General features: G+C 46.2%; 1 protein-coding gene across 2 annotated transcripts in view; it reads left to right on the top strand.

The window, feature by feature from the left end:
* The window catches only part of TBX5 (T-box transcription factor 5), a 47,627-nt gene extending 26,095 nt beyond the window's left edge, over positions 1-21,532 (top strand). For both annotated transcript variants that reach the window (XM_080986366.1, XM_080986365.1), the window contains exons 6-9: positions 4,856-5,008; positions 6,040-6,131; positions 10,810-11,036; positions 20,418-21,532. In XM_080986366.1, coding sequence (XP_080842492.1) covers positions 4,856-5,008; positions 6,040-6,131; positions 10,810-11,036; positions 20,418-21,004 — 1,059 coding nt within the window. In that variant the 3' untranslated portion in view covers positions 21,005-21,532. The remainder of the gene's footprint in view (positions 1-4,855; positions 5,009-6,039; positions 6,132-10,809; positions 11,037-20,417) is intronic.
* Positions 21,533-23,164: the final 1,632 nt, after the last annotated feature.

Genomic DNA, 23,164 nt, shown 5'->3' with positions numbered 1-23,164 from the left:
GGGAATGCCTCCAACTTCCTCCTCCACCTTAAGTCTCAGTGTTGCCTTTGCAGAACTGAGCAGGGAAGAGGACGGGGTCAAAAATGGACTTAGTTGGCTTTGCCTGTTACTGGCTGTGGCGCCACCTTCAGGTGGACTCCTTGTCTTCTGCCCTACCAGTCCCAATGAGCACCAGCCATCACCGCCTCTGGATACCGTTGGAGAACAAATCCCACCTGCCCCAGGCAGCATAGAGTTGTAGCCCGACAATACCTATATCCTCCAACTCTTCCAGAAGACACCACTTCATGTTGTAGGAGAGAGGTTTGACATGTTTCAGTGCTTTCATCTCCTGGAGACAAGAACAAAACAACCTTCCCTGCACATAGAAAGCTAGCATGTCCTGGTGAGGGACATTCTTCCCTGATGGGACAGTTTTCTTTGTGCAATGAGACTGATGGTTGGCTAAGTTGGCTAAGGGATGCTGGGAGTCCATCAGCTGAAGATCACTGATGTAGTTAATACTAAGCTAGATGGACCAATCGTCTGACTCAGTATAAGGCAACTTCATATGTTCTTCACTAGGATGTGAAGCATATTTGAAGAAGGGCCATAGCTCACATGTCTAGCAATTCCTTGGCATGCACTCTCGTCAGCTGGTGGGTTGTGGCCTGATTCAAGGTGGGTCACAGCAGGAGTGCTGCCACCCTGCAAATGTATGGTGAAAGATTAAGAAATTGGTACCCACTGGCGGAGGAAGAGGTGTGCGGGGTGAGCGGCTGCCCCCCTGCCTGTACTGAGTGCCACACCCCTACACCATGCCCCCAGGACGCGCACCAGCCCTGCTCCCACCTGCTCTCTGCCCCCCTGGTGCCAGAGCATGCAGCTCTGCCACTGTTGGTACCCCATTCGGGTTAAAAGTAGATCCTGGGTTTGAAGACTTTGATAATCTTTGGTTGCCCTTTCTGGAATCACATTAGCCTTGATTCCTGCATTGCAGGGGGTTGAACTAGATGACCCCTTGGGGTCCCTTCCAACTCTGTGATCATTTGTCTCTCTCTCCCCCTCTCCTCTGTGTCTCTCTCTCTCTCCCCAACTCCTAGCTTAGGCTGAGGTGGGGGATGTGCAAAAGGCTGTTTCTTGAAGAATTTTATATGGGCTTTCATCTAGGCACTTCACGGCCTAGGACCCTCGTACCTACGGGACCGCCTCTCCCGGTATGTCCCATGGAGGACCTTAAGGTCCATAAATAGCAACACCCTAGAGGTCCTGGGCCCTAAGGAAGTTAGATTAGCCTCAACCAGAGCCAGGGCCTTTTCAACTCTGGCTCCAGCCTGGTGGAACGCTCTGTCTCATGAGACGAGGGCCCTGCAGGATCTGATTTCTTTCCACAGGGCCTGTAAGACAGGATTGTTCCACTTGGCCTTTGGCTTGGAGTCAATTTGATTCCCTCCCCCTCTTTCTTTTTCCTTTTTCCTCCTGTGATGAGGCTGCATTTTAATGTTTTTATGTTGTACAGTGGTACCTTGGGTTACATACGCTTCAGGTTACATACGCTTCAGGTTACAGACTCCACTAACCCAGAAATAGTACCTCGGGTTAAGAACTTTGCTTCAGGATGAGAACAGAAATCGTGCTCTGGCGGCAGCGGGAGGCCCCATTAGCTAAAGTGGTGCTTCAGGTTAAGAACAGTTTCAGGTTAAGAACGGACCTCCGGAATGAATTAAGTACTTAACCCGAGGTACCACTGTATTTTAATCTTGTTTTTTTAAGTTGCATTTCAATCAACTTGTTTTTTATTGGTTGTTAGCTGCCCTGAGCCCGGTCTTGGCTGGGGAGGGCGGGGTATAAATAAAATTTATTATTATTATTATGGGCATGGATAGCTCAGCTTGTTAAAGCATGGTGTTGATAACACCAAGGTTGCAGGTTCGATCCCCATACGGGACAGCAGCATATTCCTGCATGGCAGGGGTTGGACTAGATGATCCTCAGGGTCCCTTCCAACTCTACGAATCTATTATTCTTTCTTTCTCCCTCTCCCCAACTCAGCGCTCTCTCTCTCTCTCTCTCTCTCTCTCTCTCACACACACACACACACACACACACACACACGAGAGAGAGAGACTCTTGGCTTGGGGTGGGGGAAGCGCAAAGGGCAATGGGCGCTCCGACTGGGACGCCCCTTCCCACTGGGCCCAACCGTCTCCCTCCCTGCCAAGCGGAGCCCGCGCTCCACAACAATGGGAAGCGGGGAGGCGCGCGGGCGGCCCCCTCAATTAGGAGAGCCGTAATGAAATTAAAAACCATTAGATCGTTCACCGTTGATGTCTGCGGCTCTCCGGGATGTCAGAGCCGATTTGGCTAAACCCCCCGGATGAGAGGGGCTTTGCGAGCAGCCCTGACGTCCCGAGGCCCCTGGCTGGCGCAGGCCCCGCGGGGCAGCCTGCGTCTCCCTGTCGCCAGAATCGACGGCAATCATTGTCAGGAGGGAGGAGGAGAAGGGACGGGCGGGCGGGACCGATACGCTCCCGGTCTCCTCCTCCTCGCCCCTGGAGATTAGGCTTTGGGGAGCGCCGGAGATCTGCGGGACTTGGGTCGGCTTGGAAGGCTGGGGCCGGGTGGGGAGAGGCGCTCGGGAGGTCCTTCCGACGGGCACCCCCCCTCCTTCGGCATTCCTTTCAAAGGACAATGGGGAGATGGAGGGGAAGGATGGGAGGAAGAGAAGGGTCAGGCGCCCTGGCGCATTCGTTAACCCCATGCCAAATGCCCATCCTGCGTTCTGGCCTTCGCTCGCCTTTGGTCAATTTCCCCCTGTTCTGTTTTGTATGTGTGTGAGAGACAGTTATTGCAATTACTATTATTTTAACACGGAAGCAAAAAATTCTAAAGCAACTGCCTATGACGAAAGAAATGAAAACAGAAGACTTTAGCAAATTGTTGTTGTCTTCGATTTTTTTAATATTGTGTTTCAATATTAATGCTGCATTTTAATTGTTGCAACCCACCCTGGGACCTTAGAGTGAAGGAAGGCAATAAATTGTAATACTGACGATGATGATGATGATAATAATAATAATAATACTTTTGTTCTGGTTTTTATTATATGTTTTGTGTTTTTATCTTGTATTTTTATGCTGTGAACCACCTTGAGATCTGAGGATGAAGGGCGGTATACAAATTTTAATAATAATAATAATAATAATAATATGTTGTATCTAATGTTAGTCCTGCTCTGAAATTAACAGAATGAATGACTAACTTAGGTTTATTAATTCCAGTGGCTCCAGCTGAGTAGAGCTTAAATTGAATACAACACAGTGTAGAAGAATAATACAAGCAACCACAAGCATATATTCTGATGCAGTTACATACCAGGAGACAAAGGGAAACAGAAGCCTTTAGGACATATATTTATGTATTACTCAGACATATTCACAAGCAAACACTCTGATGCAACAATGTACCAAGATAGAAATGAAATCAAGGCTTTAGGAATCCCCTTAAACGAAATGCCTGTAGGTGGTATTCAGTGCCAATCTTAGAGTAGACTCATTCAGGTTAGTGGACATGACTGGTTTAGGCTCATTAATTTCGATGGATGTACTCTGAATAGGACCTAGTTGAATACAATCCTGGGTAAACAGGAGTGATTTCAGACTCCATTACCTGATGGTGTCAATGGGAGTTGCTAACTAGTTACTACTTAGGCAAGTATTTACTATTATTTATTTGTTTCTTTACTCATACAAATGGCCCAGAGCAAGTCACGAACACCAAAACAGTGGTTCCCAAATCTCACCCCCCCTTCCCACAAACCACTTGAAGATTTCCTAGGGTCTTAGCAGACTGCTTGATGATTTTTCTCCCTGTTTTAGCAATTGTGCTAGAGGCTGTATGGCTTTTAATTTCATCTTAATTGTTTCTTATAAATTATATTTTGATTTTACTACACTTGGAATCCCACAGAACTGCAACTGTAACACAATACAGGAAAGGAAAGAGCCGATCAAAATGCAATTAAAAACCACTGTGATTTTTTTTTTAACTGGGAAGACATGCTGTCTCCCATTTTCTGCTATGAATCCAGGCAGACCCTCTGAATGATAGCTGGTGGTCTGCAGACCACAGTTTGGAAAACCCTGGTTTATCAAATAATGCCATTAATGGTGGCTTTCTGCATGGAGTTTCATCACAGGGTAACTTGTTTTGCACACCCCCCCACCCCAGAATTTGCTGCATTTCCAATTTCCCAATGTATCCTGATTAGGGAACTTGTTGTGCTCTGTCTGATGCCAGAAGAGAAGACTATTGATGGCTACTAATTCAGCCAGCTAGCCCTGGTGATTATCTAATGCTTATTAGATGGATTTCCCCTAAATTGATTTCTGAACTTTGAATTTTATTGTTATTCATGTTTTTATACTGTATTTTATGCTGCTTTTACAATTAAGTGTTTTAAATTTCTTGTTAGCCGCCCTGAGCCCGGTTTTTGAACCAGGAAGGGCATGGTATAAGTAAATTATTATTATTATTATTATTAGGCATGGCTATGCTCTGCCTCCACAATACCAGTTGCTGGAAACTGCGGAAGGGGGGAAATAATAGAATTGTAGAGTTGGAAGGGACCCTGAGGATCATCTAGTCCAACCCCCTGCAATGCAGGGATATGCAGCTGTCCTGTATGGGGATCGAACCTCCAACCCTTGAGTTATCAGCACCATTCTCTAACCAACTGAGCTATCCTCCTTACTGGTTTCCCACAGGCATGTGGTTGGCCTCTATGACAACAGGATGCTGGGCTATATGGGCCATTGGCCTCACCCAGCAGGTTCTTCTTATGTTCTTACAACGTCTCCTCCTTCTTCCCTTCTAGATCATCCTCAACTCCATGCACAAATACCAGCCCAGACTCCATATCGTCAAGGCGGATGAGAACAATGGGTTTGGCTCAAAAAACACAGCCTTCTGCACCCACGTCTTTCCAGAGACGGCCTTTATCGCTGTGACGTCCTACCAGAATCACAAGGTAAATGATGGTGCCTTTGGAAATATCTTCTTGGAAATTGGAACATGGCTGAGGCAGAGTCCAGCATCCTCCTCTCATGGTGGCCAACCAGATGCCCCAATGGGAAGCCCAAGCAGGACCCAAGCCCAAGAGCATGCTCCCTTGCTGTGGTTTCCAGCAACTGCTACTCAGAAGCATTACTCCCTCCATCTGTGGAGCAGAGCATAACCATCATGGCCATCAGTATCCTTGCCCTTCATAATTTTTTCTGCCTTGAATGTTCCAGCATTCAGCTTCAGCGAATGCCCGTGATTGCTAGCATTTGGGCGATACGTGATGTTGCAGTGCATGATTGTTTTTGCTTTAAGAAGGCTTCCTTTTTGTTTTTAGGCCAATCTCTTTGGCCCAGATGACGGACCGTTGTCAGAATAATAATAATAATAATAATCATAATAATAATATATTATTTGTACCCCACCCATCTGGCCGGGCCTCCCCAGCCACTCTGGGTGGCTTCCAACAAATATTAAAAATACACTAAAATGTCACACATTAAAAGCTTCCCTAAACAGGGCTGCCTTCAGATGTCTTCTAAATGTCAGGTAATTGTTTATCTCTTTGACATCTGATGGGAGGGCGTTCCACAGGGTGGGCACCACTGCCGAGAAGGCCCTCTGCTTGGTTCCCTGTAGCTTTGCTTTTCTCAGTGAGGGAACTGCCAGAAGGCACTGGATCTCAGTGTCTGGGCAGAACGATGGGGGTGGAGACGCTCCTTCAGGTAGACTGGGCCAAGGCCGTTTAGGGCTTTAAAGGTCAGCACCAACACTTTGAATTGTGCTCGGAAACGTACTGGGAGCCAAGGTAGGTCTTTCAGGACCAGTGTTATGTGGTCTTGGCGGCCGTTCCCAGTCACCAGTCTAGCTGCTGCATTCTGGATTAGTTATGGTTTCTGGGTCACCTTCAAAGGTAGCCCCACGTAGAGCGCATTGCAGTAGTCCAAGAATGAACAAAGCCCCCCCCCCGACTATCTTCCTTCTGCTTTCTCTTTTCAGATCACTCAGCTCAAGATTGAAAACAACCCCTTTGCGAAAGGATTTCGAGGCAGCGACGATATGGAGCTTCATAGAATGTCGAGGATGCAAAGGTAAACATTTTCACAGTGTATAATGAACTGGGAACCTTCTTCAGCCTGAGGGTCACATTGCACCCTGAGCCAGCTTCTGAGGGTCACATGTCTGTGGTGGGTGGGGCCAGAGGGAAAAGAGGGTGGAGCCAATAGGTTAGGGCAGTGCTTCTTTTCTAAAAAACCAAATGTTTAAGGGTACTCTCATTTTCCTACTCATATTGAAATGCTGCCCCCCAATGAGGCCAAACTTAGATTCACAAAATGTTTAGGGGTATGCGTACCGCTGTGTCCCCCCAGAAAAAAAGCGCTGGGTTAGGGTCCATCCACACTTCCGCTTGTCCGGTCTGGAAAACTCCTCCCTAGTGATAAATTGGTGCGAACCCAAGTTGCCCTTTGCTCTGATTGACCGCTATACAGCCGTTTCCACTGGGTGAAAGCAGAAGGACAAGAGGAAGTCTGGGAAAGCCCTTACCTTCTACAGATGCTATATCCTGCATCTAGGCAAGCAAGAGGCATTGTTGGAGTGGAAGGATGCATCCCATCCAGACAAACACATTTGCTGAAAAGAGCCTGCTGGATCAGGTCAGTGCCCACCTGATACAGCATCCTGTTCTCACAGACAGTAGCCATTGACAGTCTAATCTTCCATGAGGTTGTTTCTTTCTCTTTCAAAGACATCCAAGGTGGCAGTCATCATTGCTACCTCTTGAGGAAGTGAGTTCCATAGTTCTACTATGCACTGCAATGGAGAAGTCCTCTGTTGTACAGTGGTACCTCGGGTTAAGAACTTAATTCGTTCTAAGCTCTTCTAATGTTCTTATGCCTCAATGCCTCTTATGCCTCAATATGCCTTCTAATGTTCTTATGCCTCAGTGTTCTTATGCCTCAATATATATATAGTGGTACCTCGGGTTAAGAACTTAATTCATTCCAGAGGTCCGTTCTTAACCTGAAACTGTTCTTAACTTGAAGCACCATTTTAGCTAATGGGGCCTCCTGTTGCCGCCGCGCCGCCGGAGCACGATTTCTGTTCTCATCCTGAAGTAAAGTTATTAACCCGAGGTACCATTTCTGGGTTAGCGGAGTCTGTAACCTGAAGCATCTGTAACCTGAAGTGTCTGTAAGCCGAGGTACCACTGTATCTGTCCCGAATCTTTCAACATGAAGCTTTATTTGAATGTCTGTGTTCTCATGGTATGAGAGAGGGAGAAAAAACTTTTCTCTATCTGCTTTCTCCATGCCATGCACAATTCTATCATGTCACCTCTTTCTTGCCTTCTCTCTAAATGGAAAACTCCCCAGCGCTGTAGCCTTTCTTCAAAGGGTGCCACTAGATCCCCTTGATCATTTGGAAGAATATCCCTTCGATAGTCAACTAAGTTTCATTTTCTTCATAAATTGGAGACAGAATTCATTGTGACTTAATTGGACACACAATTCTGCCTTTACAAATCTCTCTCTCTCTTTCTCTCTCTGTGTATTTATGTAATGAATAAGGCTCCTAAAATATGAACAGTTTTTTAAAAAAATTATGAACAGGTGGTCATCTCCAACTTCAACTTGCTCCCGACATAAATGTAACAATGAGATTCTGGATGCGACATGCAAAGGCAGCCAGGAGTCTTGGCTCTCAGACTGTGCCTCTTTTTCTCAGACAGAGAAGAGCACATGTTTCTAATCGGCGTAAATGCTCTGTCTTCCCTTGTATATATATTTATAGGTCCCGATCATTTCCCTTTTCTGAGAGGGATGTTTTTGTGAGATGATAGCCATGCTCAGGACTTTGTCAGCACAGCTGGGAAACGTATGAGAAGAACCTCCTTTCCCCTCACCGACTAATTCTGCTATATATGCCATGAGCGCGGTCATGGGGAAGGGCCATAGCTCAGCAGTAGAGAATCTGCCTTGCATGCGGAAGGTTGCAGGTTCAATCCTTGGCATTTCCGGGTAGGGCTTGGAAAGTCTTCCTGTCTGAAATTCTGGGAAGCCTCAGCCTGTCATTGTAGACCAGGGTTTCATACAACTCTCAGCATCACTAGCTAGCAGGACCAGTGGTCAGGGATGATGGGGGCAGCAGTCCAAAAACAGCTGGAGACCCAAGTTTGGGAAACCCTGGTGTGGACAGTACGCAGCTAGATAGGCCAATAGTCTGACTCAGCACAGGGCAGCTGCCTATTTACTTCAGTCCTTTACTCAAAACAATGTGTACTAGAATGTGACATTCATTTCTGGGGAAGGAGGCGATAGTGTACAGTGGTACCTTGGGTTAAGAACTTAATTCGTTCCGGAGGTCCATTCTTAACCTGAAACTGTTCTTAACCTGAGGTACCAGTTTAGCTAATGGGGGCCTCCCGCTGCCGCTGTGCCGCTGCCACACGATTTCTGTTCTCATCCTGAAGCAAAGTTCTTAACCCAAGGTACTATTTCTGGGTTAGCAGAGTCTGTAACCTGAAGCGTCTGTAACCTGAAGCGCCTGTAACTCGAGGTACCACTGTAATGAGTAGAACACCTGCTTTGCATTCAGCAGGTCCCCGGTTCAAGCCACAGAATCTCCAGGCACGACCATGTGCATTCTCTGGAGAGCTGCTGCCATTCAGTGTCGACAATCCTGAGCTAGAAGGCCTGACTCTGGCAGCTTCTCCCACAACTAGGGCATGGCCTTTGCTTCTAGAAAGCTGCCATATTACCAGGCATGCCCTCTTGCCCCAGCAGTTGAGGGGGCTGGCACCACACGACGTGCGACGGGTCACACACATGCCGTGCTGCTTGCGCAAGTGACATGCGTACATATCACTGCAGATTATTGAGGGCCCTGGCCCCCTCCTGGGAAAAAATTGGGGGTCCTTGGTCCCACCCTAGATGGTGCCCTTGCATATTACTGACTCAGTCCCATTAGTACCTTTAGCTCAGTATTCTTGACACTGACTGGCAGCAACTATCTGGGATTTCAGGAAGAGTTTCATTCCCAGCCCTGCCTTCAGTTGATGGAGATTGAAGCTTCAACCTTCTGCATGCAAAGCAGATGCTCTGTCACTGAGCTGTAGCTATTATTATTATTATTATTTTAATTATTACTATATCATAGAAACATTGAGTTGGAAGGGACTACGAGGAATCTTTTGCCCAATGTGTATCAAGCCACTTTAAACAACCCTAGCTTTTCCTAAATTACGTTCGTAGTGGTTTAATATTCAATCCCTTTTCCCAGGGAGCTCTGCGAATTATAGCTCTGGGAGGGAAATGGGCGTCCCCCAAATAACTCTCAGCATCCATCAAAATTTATTTACACTGTTGAGTTTATCTTAATGGTACCAGCGTTTTTAAATAAACATAATTTTCACCCATATATTCAATAAACATTTTCCAGTCTTCTTTAAACGTATGTTCTTCTTGTTCTCTTATTCTGTATGTTAAATCTGCAAGCAGTGAGTATTCCATCTGTTTATGTTGCCATTCTTCTTTGATTGGGACCTCACTCGTTTTCCATTTTTTGGCTAGCAGAACACGGGCCGCAGTAGTAGCATACATAAATAATCTTTTTTGATACCTGGGAATTTCGCTCTGAATTATCCCCAACAAAAAAAGACTCTGGGTTTTTTTTTTTTTTTGGGAAAGGTACTTTTAAACATTCCCCCCCCCCCAATTCATTATATATCATTTCCCAATACTCTTTTACCCTTTTACAAGTCTACCACATATGGTAAAACGTACCCTCAACCTCATTACATCTCCAGCACTTACCTGATTCGGACTTATACATTTTAGCAAATCTACTTGGAGTTAAATGCCATCTATAAATGAATTGAAATGCTAACTCTTAGCACCCTTAACAAGCTATATCGTTCCCAGGATCCTTTGAAGGAAGCCATGACCATTTAAAGTGGAATCATAGTGCTTTAAAGGTATAGTGCAGACTGGGCCAGATTTAGGTTTGATGAGGCCCTAAGCTACTGAAGGTAAAGGGGCCCTTTATATGTACAGCTGTCCTTTGTCAACAACAAATTGTCGCTGTTTTTTGTGTTGAATATATGCTATATGGTAATTTACGGACCTAATGCTGTTTTAGGGGTTGTTTTTAAAAGTCTGGAATGGATTAATCCATTTTGCATTACTTTCTATGGGAAAGCGTGCCTTGATTTTGGAAGGCTTTGGTTTTGGAACAGACTTCCGGAATGGATTACATTTGAGAACCAAGGTACCACTGCATATAGAAATGAGCAAACCAGTGATATTTTAGGGAGCAGGCTAGCAGGCGGGGCCCATTACTTACATCATAGGAGCCTAAAGGTAAAGGGACCCCTGACCATTAGGTCCAGTCGTGACCAACTCTGGGGTTGCGGCGCTCATCTCGCTTTACTGGCCGAGGGAGCTGGCGTACAGCTTCTGGGTCATGTGGCCAGCATGACTAAGCCTCTTCTGGTGAACCAGAGCAGCCTACACAACACAAAACACTGTTGCTGTGTGTAGGTTTTATTTCATTTGTTTTTTATCTTCTATTTTGGAAATGTACATCCAGTTGTTTTCCCTTTAAATTTTTTGGGAGTCCCCAAGAGAGTGGGGCCCCAAGCTATAGCTTGTTTAGCTTATACGTAAATCCGGCACTGTAAGCTTACTGTAAGCCAACCCAGAAGTAGCAGGGTATACTGAATGCAGATAGAGCATAAGTAACTGATGAAAACATTGCCTGTGTTTTCAGCAAGGAGTACCCAGTGGTTCCCAGAAGCACCGTCCGGCAGAAGGTGGCTTCCAACCACAGCCCTTTCAGCGGTGAGAACCGGGCGCTGCCTGCCTCTTCCAACCTCGGGTCTCAGTTCCAGTGTGAGAACGGCGTTTCCAGCACTTCCCAGGACCTGCTACCAGCTGCCAACTCGTACCCCGTGTCGCAGGACCACGGCCAGATTTACCACTGCACCAAGAGAAAAGGTCAGGCCCTTTGAGCAAACCTCACCTTCCTGGAAGAGAAATTAGGTCCGCTTTCCCTTTTAGAGGCAAATCTATCCAATTGGCACTCCCCCAAACAATACAGGAATCAAATCGCAGCTGCCCTTTCAGAGCCAAATTTTGCGACACAGATTCCCCAAGCAAACAGTGTTTACAAAGATGCATGGGTTAGGGGCAAGTACTTAAAACAAGGAATATTTTATGGAAAATAACATACAAAAAGGCATTACATTAGGGGAAACTGCTTGCGAAAATGTGTACCTTACTCAAAGATGCATGCCAAAATTAAATTATCTACTGTATTATTTTATTATTTGTTAATCTTATTAGTAGCTCTTTTTTTTTTTTACAAAAGTAATTCAAAGTGACTTACAAGAAATACACAACATACCGACGTCAAAACCAGCATAAAGAAAAACAGAGAAAAAACACAAAAATGTGTTTATTAGGAGACCTTTTCACTAAAACGGTGAATTTCCATGAGGATTTCTTAAATATAGTAAACAAGTTGCAAATTGATGCAGGAATGTAGAGAAAATCCAATATTAGAAAAAAATGAGAAACCAATAAAGACTGAAATGGGCAGATCCCTCTTCTTTGGGTGGCAGAGAGTCCTTGGCATTTATTTATTTATTGAGTCCATATTACGGATCTCTTCTGCCTGTTTAATGACTACAGGGATGGCTCGTGATGGCTAAGAACAGGAGGAGAAATTTGGTTTGGTTTGCCCTTTGAAGTGAACCTATCTAATTTGTGCTTCTTGGAACAGTATGCAAACTGAAAATTCACACTTCTCTGAATTTTGCAGTGCCGTTTCCCAAGCAGTGGTACCTCGGTTTAAGAACAGTCCTGTTTAAGAACGATTCGGTTTACGAACTCCGCAAAACCGGAAGTAGTGTACCAGTTTGTGAACTTTACCTCGGTCTAAGAATGGAATCTGAACGGTGGGAGGGCACTGGCGGCGGGAGGCCTCATTAGGGAAATCAGACCTCAGTTTAAGAACAGTTTTGGTTTAAGAACGGACTTCCAGAACAGATTAAGTTCGTAAACCGAGGTACCACTGTATTGTGTGCAAAAAATGTGTGTTTTTGGGAAAAGTGTGCGTACAAGTGCACACGTATCAGGGAAGATAATGTACAAAAATGCATTTTGTTAGAGGCTATATCGCCTGTCAAAATGTTTTTGTTAGGGAAAATTGCAGGCGGATTGCATAGCAAAACAATAATTGCATACAAAATTCCATACAATTCCCAAACTCCATACAATATCCGACCCATTCCAAAATTTCCCATTGCATGTCATTCTAAAATTCCGCGCAGTTGCAGACAGTTCTTTGGAAGTTCCTTTGCATACAAAAGCCTTCCCTTCCGATGGGCAGGCAAATTGTGTACAAAAAGGTGTATTAGGAGATGCACTCTGAAATGCTGGTGGATTATTGTGAGACCTTAAAAAAACATGGATGCAGAAATGCAGCAAACATAATTTCAGACTGGGGAAAAAGAGAAATGGAAAGAAATCAGAGTGGACAGGCTTGTACATTCACAGTGATGACTGCCTCCCGCACCCCCCACCCTCTGTAGCATGCACTAGTATACATGTATTTGCAACAGAAACAAGACATCATTCCGACTCCCTCATCCTCCCACCAACCAGTGCTTCATTTCTCCAATTTGAACTTTAGTCCATCTCCATAGGAAGCTGCCTTATTACTGAGTCCATCTAGCATTGTCTACCAAGAAGCAACAGCCATGACCCAGTTGTGGGGGGAAATGCAGAACACCAGTAATTTATCCAACCAGAGATAGCAAGCATAGAAAGCTGCCTGAGTCAGACCACTGGTCCATCTAGCTCAGTGTGGTTGACACTGACTGGCAGCGGCTCTGCAGAGTTTCAGGCAAGGGAGCCTCTCCCCACCCTATCTGGCGATGTCGGAGACTGGACCCAGGACCTTCTGCCTGCAAGCAGATGCTTAACCGTGGAGCTACTGGCCTCCACTTTCCCCTTCTCCCCCACTCTTTCTATTTCTCTGGCTGCTTTTCCCATTGGCCACTATTCCGGCAATTTCAGTCTGCATTATTGAAGAGCAGCATAGATGAAACCCAGAGAGATGGCCGCATAGTTCTATAGAAGCTGAATCCACATCCAGGGAGATAGCTGGTGCCTGGGATAAAGATAGCTTATCAGGCCAGGAGGCCTCTGAAAAGGATTCAGGATTAATACAAACGCTTAAATAGCTGATGCAAGGTTATTCCAAGGGGTGAAATTTACTGCTATTTCAAGAGACTACACAGGCTCTTTTGACCACTAGCTCACATGGGATTCAAGAGCAATGTTTTGACGTTGGGCCATTCATTTATTTTCTTTAACAACTTGAAAGTTCCCAGTATTCTTTTTTTTTTTATGAAGTAGATTTATTATTATTAAAATAATAACAACATTAATATCCAGGGTTACAGACAATCAATTCAAAGAAACAAAGCTCCAGCAATCCCATACACCCTTAATAAGCTAGGAGTAGATCTAGACCTCCTTCTGAGCAGATAATATAGGTACAATTACAACATAAGCATATATTCAATTTAACTGTTTCTTTTTATATATTTGTATTTTAAAATAGATTTATACGTTAGTTGGCCAAATAACTTTCTAAGCATTGTGCACAGTAATTAAACACAGCTAAAATCCACATCACTGTTCAAAAGAAAATTGGCATAAAATAATTATTATGAAAAAACAGGAATTAAATCAGTGAACCTTTTAAAATGACAATATCAATGTCAAGTCTGGGTAGGCTTGCTGAAATAAAAAATGCTTTTCAGCAGGCATCTAAAACAGTAAGGGCACCTGCCTAATGTCAATTGTTGTTTTCGAAAACCCATGAATTTTGCAGCAACAGCATAAGAACAGAAGAAGACCCTGCTGGATAAGGCCAATGGCCCATCCAGTCCAGCTTCCTGTGGACAACCAGATGACTATGGGAAACCCACAAGCAGGACCCAAGCACAAGAGCATTCCCCCCTGTGGTTTCCAGCAACGGGCATTCAGAAGCATTGCTGCCTCCAGCTGTGAAGGCAGAGCAGAGCCATCATGGCAGCCAGCAATTTATATCTTCCATGAATTTGTCCAATCCTCTTTTCAAGGCATCCAAGTTGGCAGCCATCACTGCCTTCTGGGGAAGGCAATTCCATGAGAAGGCTATCCATGGCTCCAAGGCATGATGGCTCTGCTCTGTTTCCACAGTCAGAACCACGGATGCTTCTGAATACCAGTTTCTGGAATAATAATAATAATATAATAATAATTTATTATTTATACCCCGCCCATCTGGCTGGGTTTCCCCAGCCACTCTGGGCGGCTTCCAACTGAATATTAAAATACAATAACCTATTAAACATTAAAAGCTTCCCTAAACAGGGCTGCCTTCAGATGTCTTCTAAAAGTCTGGTAGTTGTTTTTCTCTTTGACATCTGGTGGGAGGGCGTTCCACAGGGCGGGTGCCACTACCAAGAAGGCCCTCTGCCTGGTTCCCTGTAGCTTTGCTTCTTGCAGTGAGGGAACCACCAGAAGGCCCTCGGCGCTGGACCTCAGTGTCCTGGCAGAATGATGGGGGTGGAGACGCTCCTTCAGGTATACTGGACACTTTGAATTGTGCTCAGAAATGTACTCGTGCTTGGAAACCATGAAGGGAGGGGGGTGAATTCAGATTCTGCTTGCAAGCATCCCACAGACATCTGGTTGGCCACTGTGAGAATTGAATGCTGGGCGAGATGGGCCATTGGGCTGATCCAGCAGGCTCTTCTCATGTTCTTATGAATATGAATGGGGTGCTGGGACAGATGGACATTGGAGTCAGAAACAAATGGAGGGTGGCAGGTTGGCAAAGGACAGTTTGGGGCAGTTTAGGCCTGCCCTTTCACTGAGTGCTCCACACCCAAGAAGCATGGGCCTGCATACACGCTATCTTTGTAATAGTTGTGACTTCTCCCAAAGAACTGTAGCTGGCTCTTTCCTGAACTACATATTATTATTATTATTATTATTATTATTATTATTACCCTGCCCATGTGACTGTGTTGCCCCAGCCACTCTGGGCAGCTTCCAACATATATAAAAACATTCAACATTACACATTAAAAAGCTTCCCTATACAGGGCTGCCTTCAGATGTCTTCTAAAGGTTATATAGTTATTCATCTCCTTGACATCTGATGGGAGGGCGTTCCACAGGGCAGGTGTCACTACCAAGAAGGCCCTCTGCCTGGTTCCCTGTTACTTCACTTCCCATGCCAGAAAGCCCTCGGAGCTGGATCTCGGTGTCTGGACTGAACGATGGGGTGGAAACGCTCCTTCAACTATACAGGGCCGAGGCCGTTTAGGACTTTGAATTGTGCTCCCTCAACAAACTACAGTTCCGGGATTCCTGGGGAGAAGCCATGTGCTTTAACTGTGTGGTGTGTGCACCCACCCAGCCATCGTCTACAGAATATCATGCCGTGGCAAACCTATTCCACTTAAACAGTCCCACTTGACTGCCTCTATATAGATATGCAATGCAACCCTTCCTTATCCACTGTCTGCTGCCCTTCCCCAAAAAAGCATCCCAAACCGAGCCGTAACAGCAAAGAGGATGGCCCAAACTCTGATTACGGCCCTGGTCACAGGGAGGCAATCCATCATCTGTCTCCCAACATGGCAGCGTGATAAAGAATCAACAGAGTTTTCCTTCCAGGGTTGGGATTCCCACTGAGTGGGTGGCTCTTTGTGGCTCCCTTCCTCTCCCCTCTCCCACTTTATCTAATTTCCTCATATTGTCACAGGCAGGAGGACTATCTCTCCCATGGTGTTCTCTCTCCCTGCCCCCCCAAAGCCTCTTGCAGCATGCCCAGCTCTGTGAGATGACCGAGGGAGGGGTGTGTGCGTGCAGGGGAGAGCCTTGTCTCCTTCCTATCTCCCCAATAGCTCAAGCTTGATGGGCAGAGGAGGGCTCATTTATCAAAGCTGCCACATGCTTTGATCGCTGACAAGAGACCTTCCAGCACAGTCTGTAAATCGGGATGGGGCATCTCCAGGGCGTGAGCTGGCTTCTCCTGGCTGAAATTTTCGGCTTTGCTAGATCAAAAGCAATCCACTACATTGGCAAGCGGGTGGCAGTGGGAGGAAAAGGCAGGATTTATGGAACTAGCAAAAAGTACATAGGCACATAGGAAGCTGATGATGATATTTATATTTATTTATTATTCTTATGTTGTTGTTGTTGCTGTTGTTTACTACCTGCCCTTCACTGTAAAGCCCCAGGGTGAGTTGCCACATTTAAAACCCAACGCTGGAAACAATTTAAACTTACAATCACAAAATTAAATACAGGGTGCAAAATACATTGCTAGAAATAGAACATGTTCTTTCATACCCACACCAAGGAAATTTTACTGAATCAGGCCACTGGTCTGTGCAGCTCAGTATTGTCTGTACGAAGGGCAGGGAACCTTTTTTGGCCCAAGGGCTGCACCCCCTTCTGGGCAACCTTCTGGGGGCCACATGTGCATGGTGGGTGGGGCCAGAGGCAAAGGTGAGTGGAGATATGCAGGCCAAATTTACCTTTATGCTGTAGGTTTCTACATCCACCCACCAGTCAGAGATAAGCACCCTATCTAGGGAAGGAAGATGCATGATCAGAGTTCAAGGACGTATTCCAGCCAGGAGGAAAGCGCTCAGGGAGTGTATGAAGGAAAGGTGGTGAGGGGTGTGTGGCCTGTGGAGACCCCCAAGGGCCAGGCAAAGATCTGCAGGGGCTACATTCAGGGGCGTAGCAAGGGGGTTGCAATAGGTGCAGCCTGCCCCAGGTGTCCCCACTGCGGGGGGTGACAAAATGGTGGGCATCACTCACCGCAGGGTCTGCAGCACACCCAAGCCATGTGTCTCTTCTGGGAGTGACACAGAGGCTTGAGCACCCACAGGCTCCATGCTGCCCCAAACAGTCTGCCCGTTGCCTCCCCCTTAGCTGCAGGGCGGCTGAGTGGGAGGAGGCAGGCAGACTCTTCAGAGGCCCCCCAGTGCCCCCTTGGGTGGCTGGCCCCGCCCCTGCCCCCGTGCGCAGGGCATGCATGCCGCCCCAAGTGCCTGATCAGCTTGCTCTTCCACTGAGGTTCTACACAGACTAGCAGCAACCCTCCAGGATTTTAAGCAGGGGGTCTCTCCCATCCCTACCTGGAGATTGAATCTGGAAGACCTCACGTGTACAGAGCAGTTGCTCTAACCACTGAACAACACTGCAGCATATCATAACCATTCCTATGTAAAAACGGCTTGCGCCTTTGCATAGCAAGGTCTGGAGGCTCAGTTCCTTTTTTTAAAGTTAAAGGATCTCAGGTAGCCACATTGGGAAAGGCGTGCTACAAGTCAAAAAAAGCAGTACAGTGGTACCTTGGTTTGCAACTGCTTTGGATTACAACCATTTTAGATTACAACCACGTCAAACCTGGAAGTGCGTGTCTTTTTTTTGGGATTACAACGGATTTTTGGGGGGGAGGCCCCATTGGCGAATGCACACCTTGGGTTACAACCTGTTTTGGTTTACAACCGGAACGGATTATGGCTGTAAACCAAGGTACCACTGTAATGAGAGGGATCAGCTATGATCATATATGTTCACACAGGGATGTATGTACAGTGGTACCTCAGGTTAAGAACTTAATTCGTTCTGGAGGTCCATTCTTAACCTGAAACTGTTCTTAACCTGAGGTATCACTTTAGCTAATGGCCGCCGCACGATTTCTGTTCTCATCCTGAAGCAAAGTTCATAACCCGAGGTACTATTTCTGGGTTAGTGGAGTCTGTAACCTGAAGCGTCTGTAACCCGAGGTACCACTGTAGCCTGTATCCAGAAAAAAAAAATCTACAGCAAGGTAGCCCAAATTCAACATGGATCCAGTTAGTGCCGTCTTGTGACTGTAACATGGTTTTCATGCAGTGAATAGTTAAACTATGGAACTCACTGCCAAAGGAAGCAGTGATAGCCACCATAGTGGATGGCTTTTGATCGCAACTAGCCATGATAGCTGTGCTCTGACTTCACTCTCTGACGCAGTCATGTTTCTGAATACCAGTTGCTGGAAACAACAGGAGGGGAGAGGGCTTTTGTGCTCAGGTCCAGCTTGCGGGCTTCCCATTGAGATGTCTGATTGGTCACTGTTGAGGACAGGATGCTGGAATAGATGGGCCATTGGCCTGTTCCAAGAGGCTCTTCTTATGTTATATGTTAACATGGGATGCTGCCTTATACTGAGTTAAACCCTTTGGTTCATCGAGCTCAGTATTATCTGCACTGACTGGCAGCATCTCTTCAGGCTTGAACCTGCAGGTGCTGGGGACCTTCCGCATGCAAAGCAGATTCTCTGCTGCTGAGCTACAGCTTTATCCTCTTGCCCAACAAAAGGGAAAGCCAGCATCCTCCTCCACCAGTTCCTTCTTCCCCTTTGTCTGTTCTGCACAGTTCCCAATGTGCATCCCCTCCCACATGCACACAGTTCCTTCACAGGCTTCCCTTTTGCTCTGCAGACAATGCCTGCCCTATACTGTGTTGTTATTTGTGTATTATGACAGCATCTATTATCATCACCATTATAGACCGCAAGCTAGACTGGGGCGTCTCCGATGCGGGAGCCTGCCTGACTTCCATCCAAAGAGCTGGGTGAAAGGAGATACGCTCCTCTCTCTAATCTTGCTGCTGTTGTTTCCACTGCCCCTTCCAGCAGTCAGACACTTATTTTGCGTCGAGGTCTCAGCAGGGGTGCAATTTAATGGAGGGCATTACAAAAACTGGATCGTACACTCTCTCACACACATACCATGCGTCAGACAATATGTTGCTATTCCTGCGGAGCATTTAGATTTCCGCTCAGCTCACATCTTCTGCATCTAAGAGGCGTTACGCAGGATCAGGCCAAAGGGGTCCCATAGAGCCCAGCATGCTGTTCTCAGAGTGGCCAAGCAGACCTCCCAACAGGAAGGCAGAAAGGAGAATCTGAGCTGTGAGCACAACAGCAGCGCTCTTCTCATTTGTGATTCCGAGCTGGTAAGCAGAAGGATTTCAGTCCTGTGTGGTGCTGGTTGTTTCTCCTTCATGAGCAGCTTCCATGTGTGCCCCCCATGTGGGCAGCCATCTCCCCCACCCCACCAGAAGGTGCAGCTCTGGTTTCAGTCCCTACAAAATAGGGACTGAAAGAACTCCTTGATCATCCTCAATTCCCCATCACTGAATGTAAGAAGAGCTTGGCTGCTGGATTAGGGCAAAGGACCACGAAGCCCAACGTTCCGCTCTCAGATTGCCTAACCAGAAACCAAAATGGAAAGCCCAGAAGCAGGACTTGAGTACAACAGCAGCGCTTTCTGCACTTGTCATTGTGAGATCAGGTGACTGACAGGTGGGTGGCTCCACCCACCTGCCAAACTTGGCCTGCTTGTATGTTGGGGGCAGTGTTAGAAATTCAGATATATAAGCTAGGCACCAAATGGCTCCTAAAACCAAGGTTACAGTCGCCCAAATGGAATGTCTAGTTGCCATTTTGGGGGCAAAGCAGCTCTGAAGCCTTATTTTTCAAAGGATGGACTGATTGTGATTTATTCTCATTTAAACATCTGGCTAGTTCAGATGAAGAAGAAGAGTTTGGATTTGATATCCCGCCTTTCACTCCCCTTCAGGAGTCTCAAAGCGGCTAACAATCTCCTTTCCCTTCCTCCCCCACAACAAACACTCTGTGAGGTGAGTGGGGCTGAGAGACTTCAAAGAAGTGTGACTGGCCCAAGGTCACCCAGCAGCTGCATGTGGAGTAGCAGAGACGCGAACCCGGTTCCCCAGATTACGTGACTACTGCTCTTAACCACTACACCTCACTGGCTCTCTACAACCTTGAGCTAAGTTAAGAATTTTGAGAACTTAAAGAAGAAAAGTAACTTGACCCAGGGATAGTCCACATACTTATTAGCCTATTCCAACCTCTTTTTATAAATGGTGACTGCTCCTGCTCAGGCTGCACAGAAAAAGCGTTTTGCTTCCAGAAATTCATTTCAATTGTGCAGAAAAAATAGAACTGATGGAATTCTACAGGATGGGGTATTAGTGTGTGAAAACAGCCCAGATCCAATGATGCCCAGGTCTCTTCACTTGGTTGCAAGTGGCCAAAAGCCAGATGCAAAATGCTCCTGGTGCCTGGTTATTTTTGAACACTGGTCGGGGTTGGGGAGAGATAAGGATCTAGCATAGATTCAGTTCCTGATATGGGCCTTTGGTTTGATCCAGCAGGACATCATAGATGTCTCACAGTGTTCCTCATTCATTGTGTATTTTTTTTTTTTGTCTCTTCATCAGATGAAGAATGTTCCACCACAGAACATCCTTATAAAAAGCCCTACATGGAGACATCTCCTCCAGAAGAAGACCCTTTCTATCGCTCCACCTACTCCCAGCAGCAGGGACTCAATACCAGTGCGTACAGGACTGAGTCTGCTCAGCGCCAAGCCTGCATGTACGCCAGCTCTGCGCCCCCTACGGAACCGGTGCCCAGCCTAGAAGACATCAGCTGCAACACGTGGTCTGCTGTGCCGTCCTACAGCAGCTGCACAGTGACTGCCATGCAGCCTATGGACAGGCTGCCTTACCAGCACTTCTCTGCCCATTTCACTTCTGGCCCCCTCATGCCCCGGCTTGCCACAGTCGCCAACCATACCTCATCGCAGATCGGGGAGACGCATGCCATGTTCCAGCACCAGACCTCCGTCCCTCACCAGCCAATTGTCCGGCAATGTGGACCTCAGACAAGCATACAGTCGCCTCCCAGCAGCCTACAGCCAGCAGAGTTCCTTTATTCTCATGGGGTACCCCGAACCCTCTCCCCCCACCAGTACCATTCCGTGCATGGGGTGGGCATGGTGCCAGAATGGAGCGAGAACAGCTAACAAGGCAATCAAGGGAGAGGATTGCTGGAGAGATTTCACTGCAAACTAAGAGTGGTGTTTGTTTGTTTGTTTGCAAGACTCGTTTTAACTGAATGTTAATATCTAAGCACTCGAGAGATGGACAGCGTCCTATCCTCTGGGCAGACCATGGTATTGTATCTCCTAGCTTTCCTTTCTTGCGACCAATGACAAACTGATCCATGCCGTTCCGCCCTGCCCCACGCCATACAGCCCCCCCCATGCCCAGACATAGCCACACTGAGTTTGCATTGCTTCCACACCAACTTGTGCCCTTGCACAACATTATAGTTTGGTTTTGTTTTCAGGTGAAACACGGGAGTTTTGCTACCTTTCTTGACACGCGGAGAGTGCTCATACAAGACGATCAGAATATGTCGTGTTTTCTTTTCTCCTCTCTCTCTCTCTCTCTCTCTCTCTCTCTCTTTCTCTTTCTCTCTCCTTTTCTTTCTTTTCTTTGGTGTTGATATTGACATTGTTATATAATAAATGATAATATATATCTATCTATCTACATCTATCTATATATTCCTTGGAGTCTCGCGAAAAGAACCTGTCCCTTTTCACAGAGACTTAAAAAGGGTGAGGAGGGGATTCGAGGTTGAAGGTTTCTTTTTAAAGGGGTGGAAGTAATTCACAGGTAAAACACTTTGGTACCTACCTCTGACAGGCACTTCAACTTTGACAAGTTTCTGGCCTAATTTCGCTCCATTTTTATTCCTGGTCCATTTTGTAATGTGCCGCCGTCTAAAAATGGACCAAGATAGTTCACAGCAAATGAGCATCCACACTCAACTTGATCATTTTGCCTTCTCTTTGTCTTCCTCTGTTATAACTAGGGATGGGGGAGAAATTCCATTCTATTTACACTTTTGAAAACAGCATATGAAGTGAAATGCACTCATTCTTCAAAATCTTCATGTTTACTAATTTTGAAGTGCAGTTCTCCAGCCAATGTGTGCATAAAAATGCACATATTAAGGAAAACATTGCACAACAATGCATGGCATTACAGAAAACAGTTTTGCAAAGAAGAAGAAGAGTATATTAGACAAAATCACATGCAAAAATGTGTATATTAGAAAATCACACTAAACAGATCTGGAAATGTGGAGAACCGAACTGAGAAATGCAGAGAAACCAATATTGACAGGTTCACCCACCCCTAGTTATAAGAGGGTTGATTTTGTATGGCACAGATATCCTGTTTTAAATCACAAACAGGTTTGTTGCAGCATAAGATTTTGTGCAGTAAGACAGACAGGAAACCTGTTTCCTTCCTGATGTCATTGGACTATAGCTCCCTCATCCCTGAGCATTGGCCATCCTGTGTGGGGCTGATGGGAGGTGCAGTCTGACAACATCTGGAGGGCCACCGTTTCCCCATCTCTGGACTAAATAGTCTACTTCATCAGAATCTTCAAGCCAAATTAGAAGTTATGCTAATGGCAGCCACACATCTGGTGCTCTGCTCCTGCTAAAGTAGGAATGGTGGGCCATTGCCCTCCAGATGTTGCTGGACCAGCTCTCATCATCCCTGAACATTGGCCACGATGGCTGGGGGTGATGGAGTCTAACAACAACTGAGGTTTCCCCATCTCTACTGCAATGTCTGCTAAAACGTATCCATGATTCAACATAATAATGTTCTCTCTACATCACACCATTAGCAGTCTTGAATAGAAGGTGTGAGAAAGCATGAAAGCAGGACATGGGGAAGTACTGCTGGGTCTTATAATACAGTGAGGGAGAAGAATAGTATATTGGCTGCCCTTTTTGGTAGAATTCAAAAGAAGATCAGCACTCACACCATTTTCTAGCACGAGGTGGGAAACCTGTGGCCCTCAAGATGTTGCTAGACTCCAACTTCTATCACCTCTGTTCATTGATCATGGTGGCTGAGGCTGATAGGAGTTGGAGTCCAACCGCAAGTCCCCCAACCCTGCCACTATTGGGAGAGATTGATGGTGCTGTGTTTTTGCATAGCAAGCACACCATCCAGCAAATCATGATGTTCTCATGCCTCTCATCTATGTCTTGTCTGAAAAAGGACCTCTCCATTTTCCACCTCCCCCAGCAGATTTACTAATTGCCTTTGCACTTTGAGCTTGCTCATCCCTGGTGACAGAGGTCCTTCTATTT

Source organism: Podarcis pityusensis, assembly GCF_964106645.2.
Source record: "Podarcis pityusensis genome assembly, chromosome: 16".
In the NCBI taxonomy this organism is placed as follows: Eukaryota; Metazoa; Chordata; class Lepidosauria; order Squamata; family Lacertidae; genus Podarcis; species Podarcis pityusensis.
This window is presented reverse-complemented; position numbering and strand designations above follow the sequence as displayed.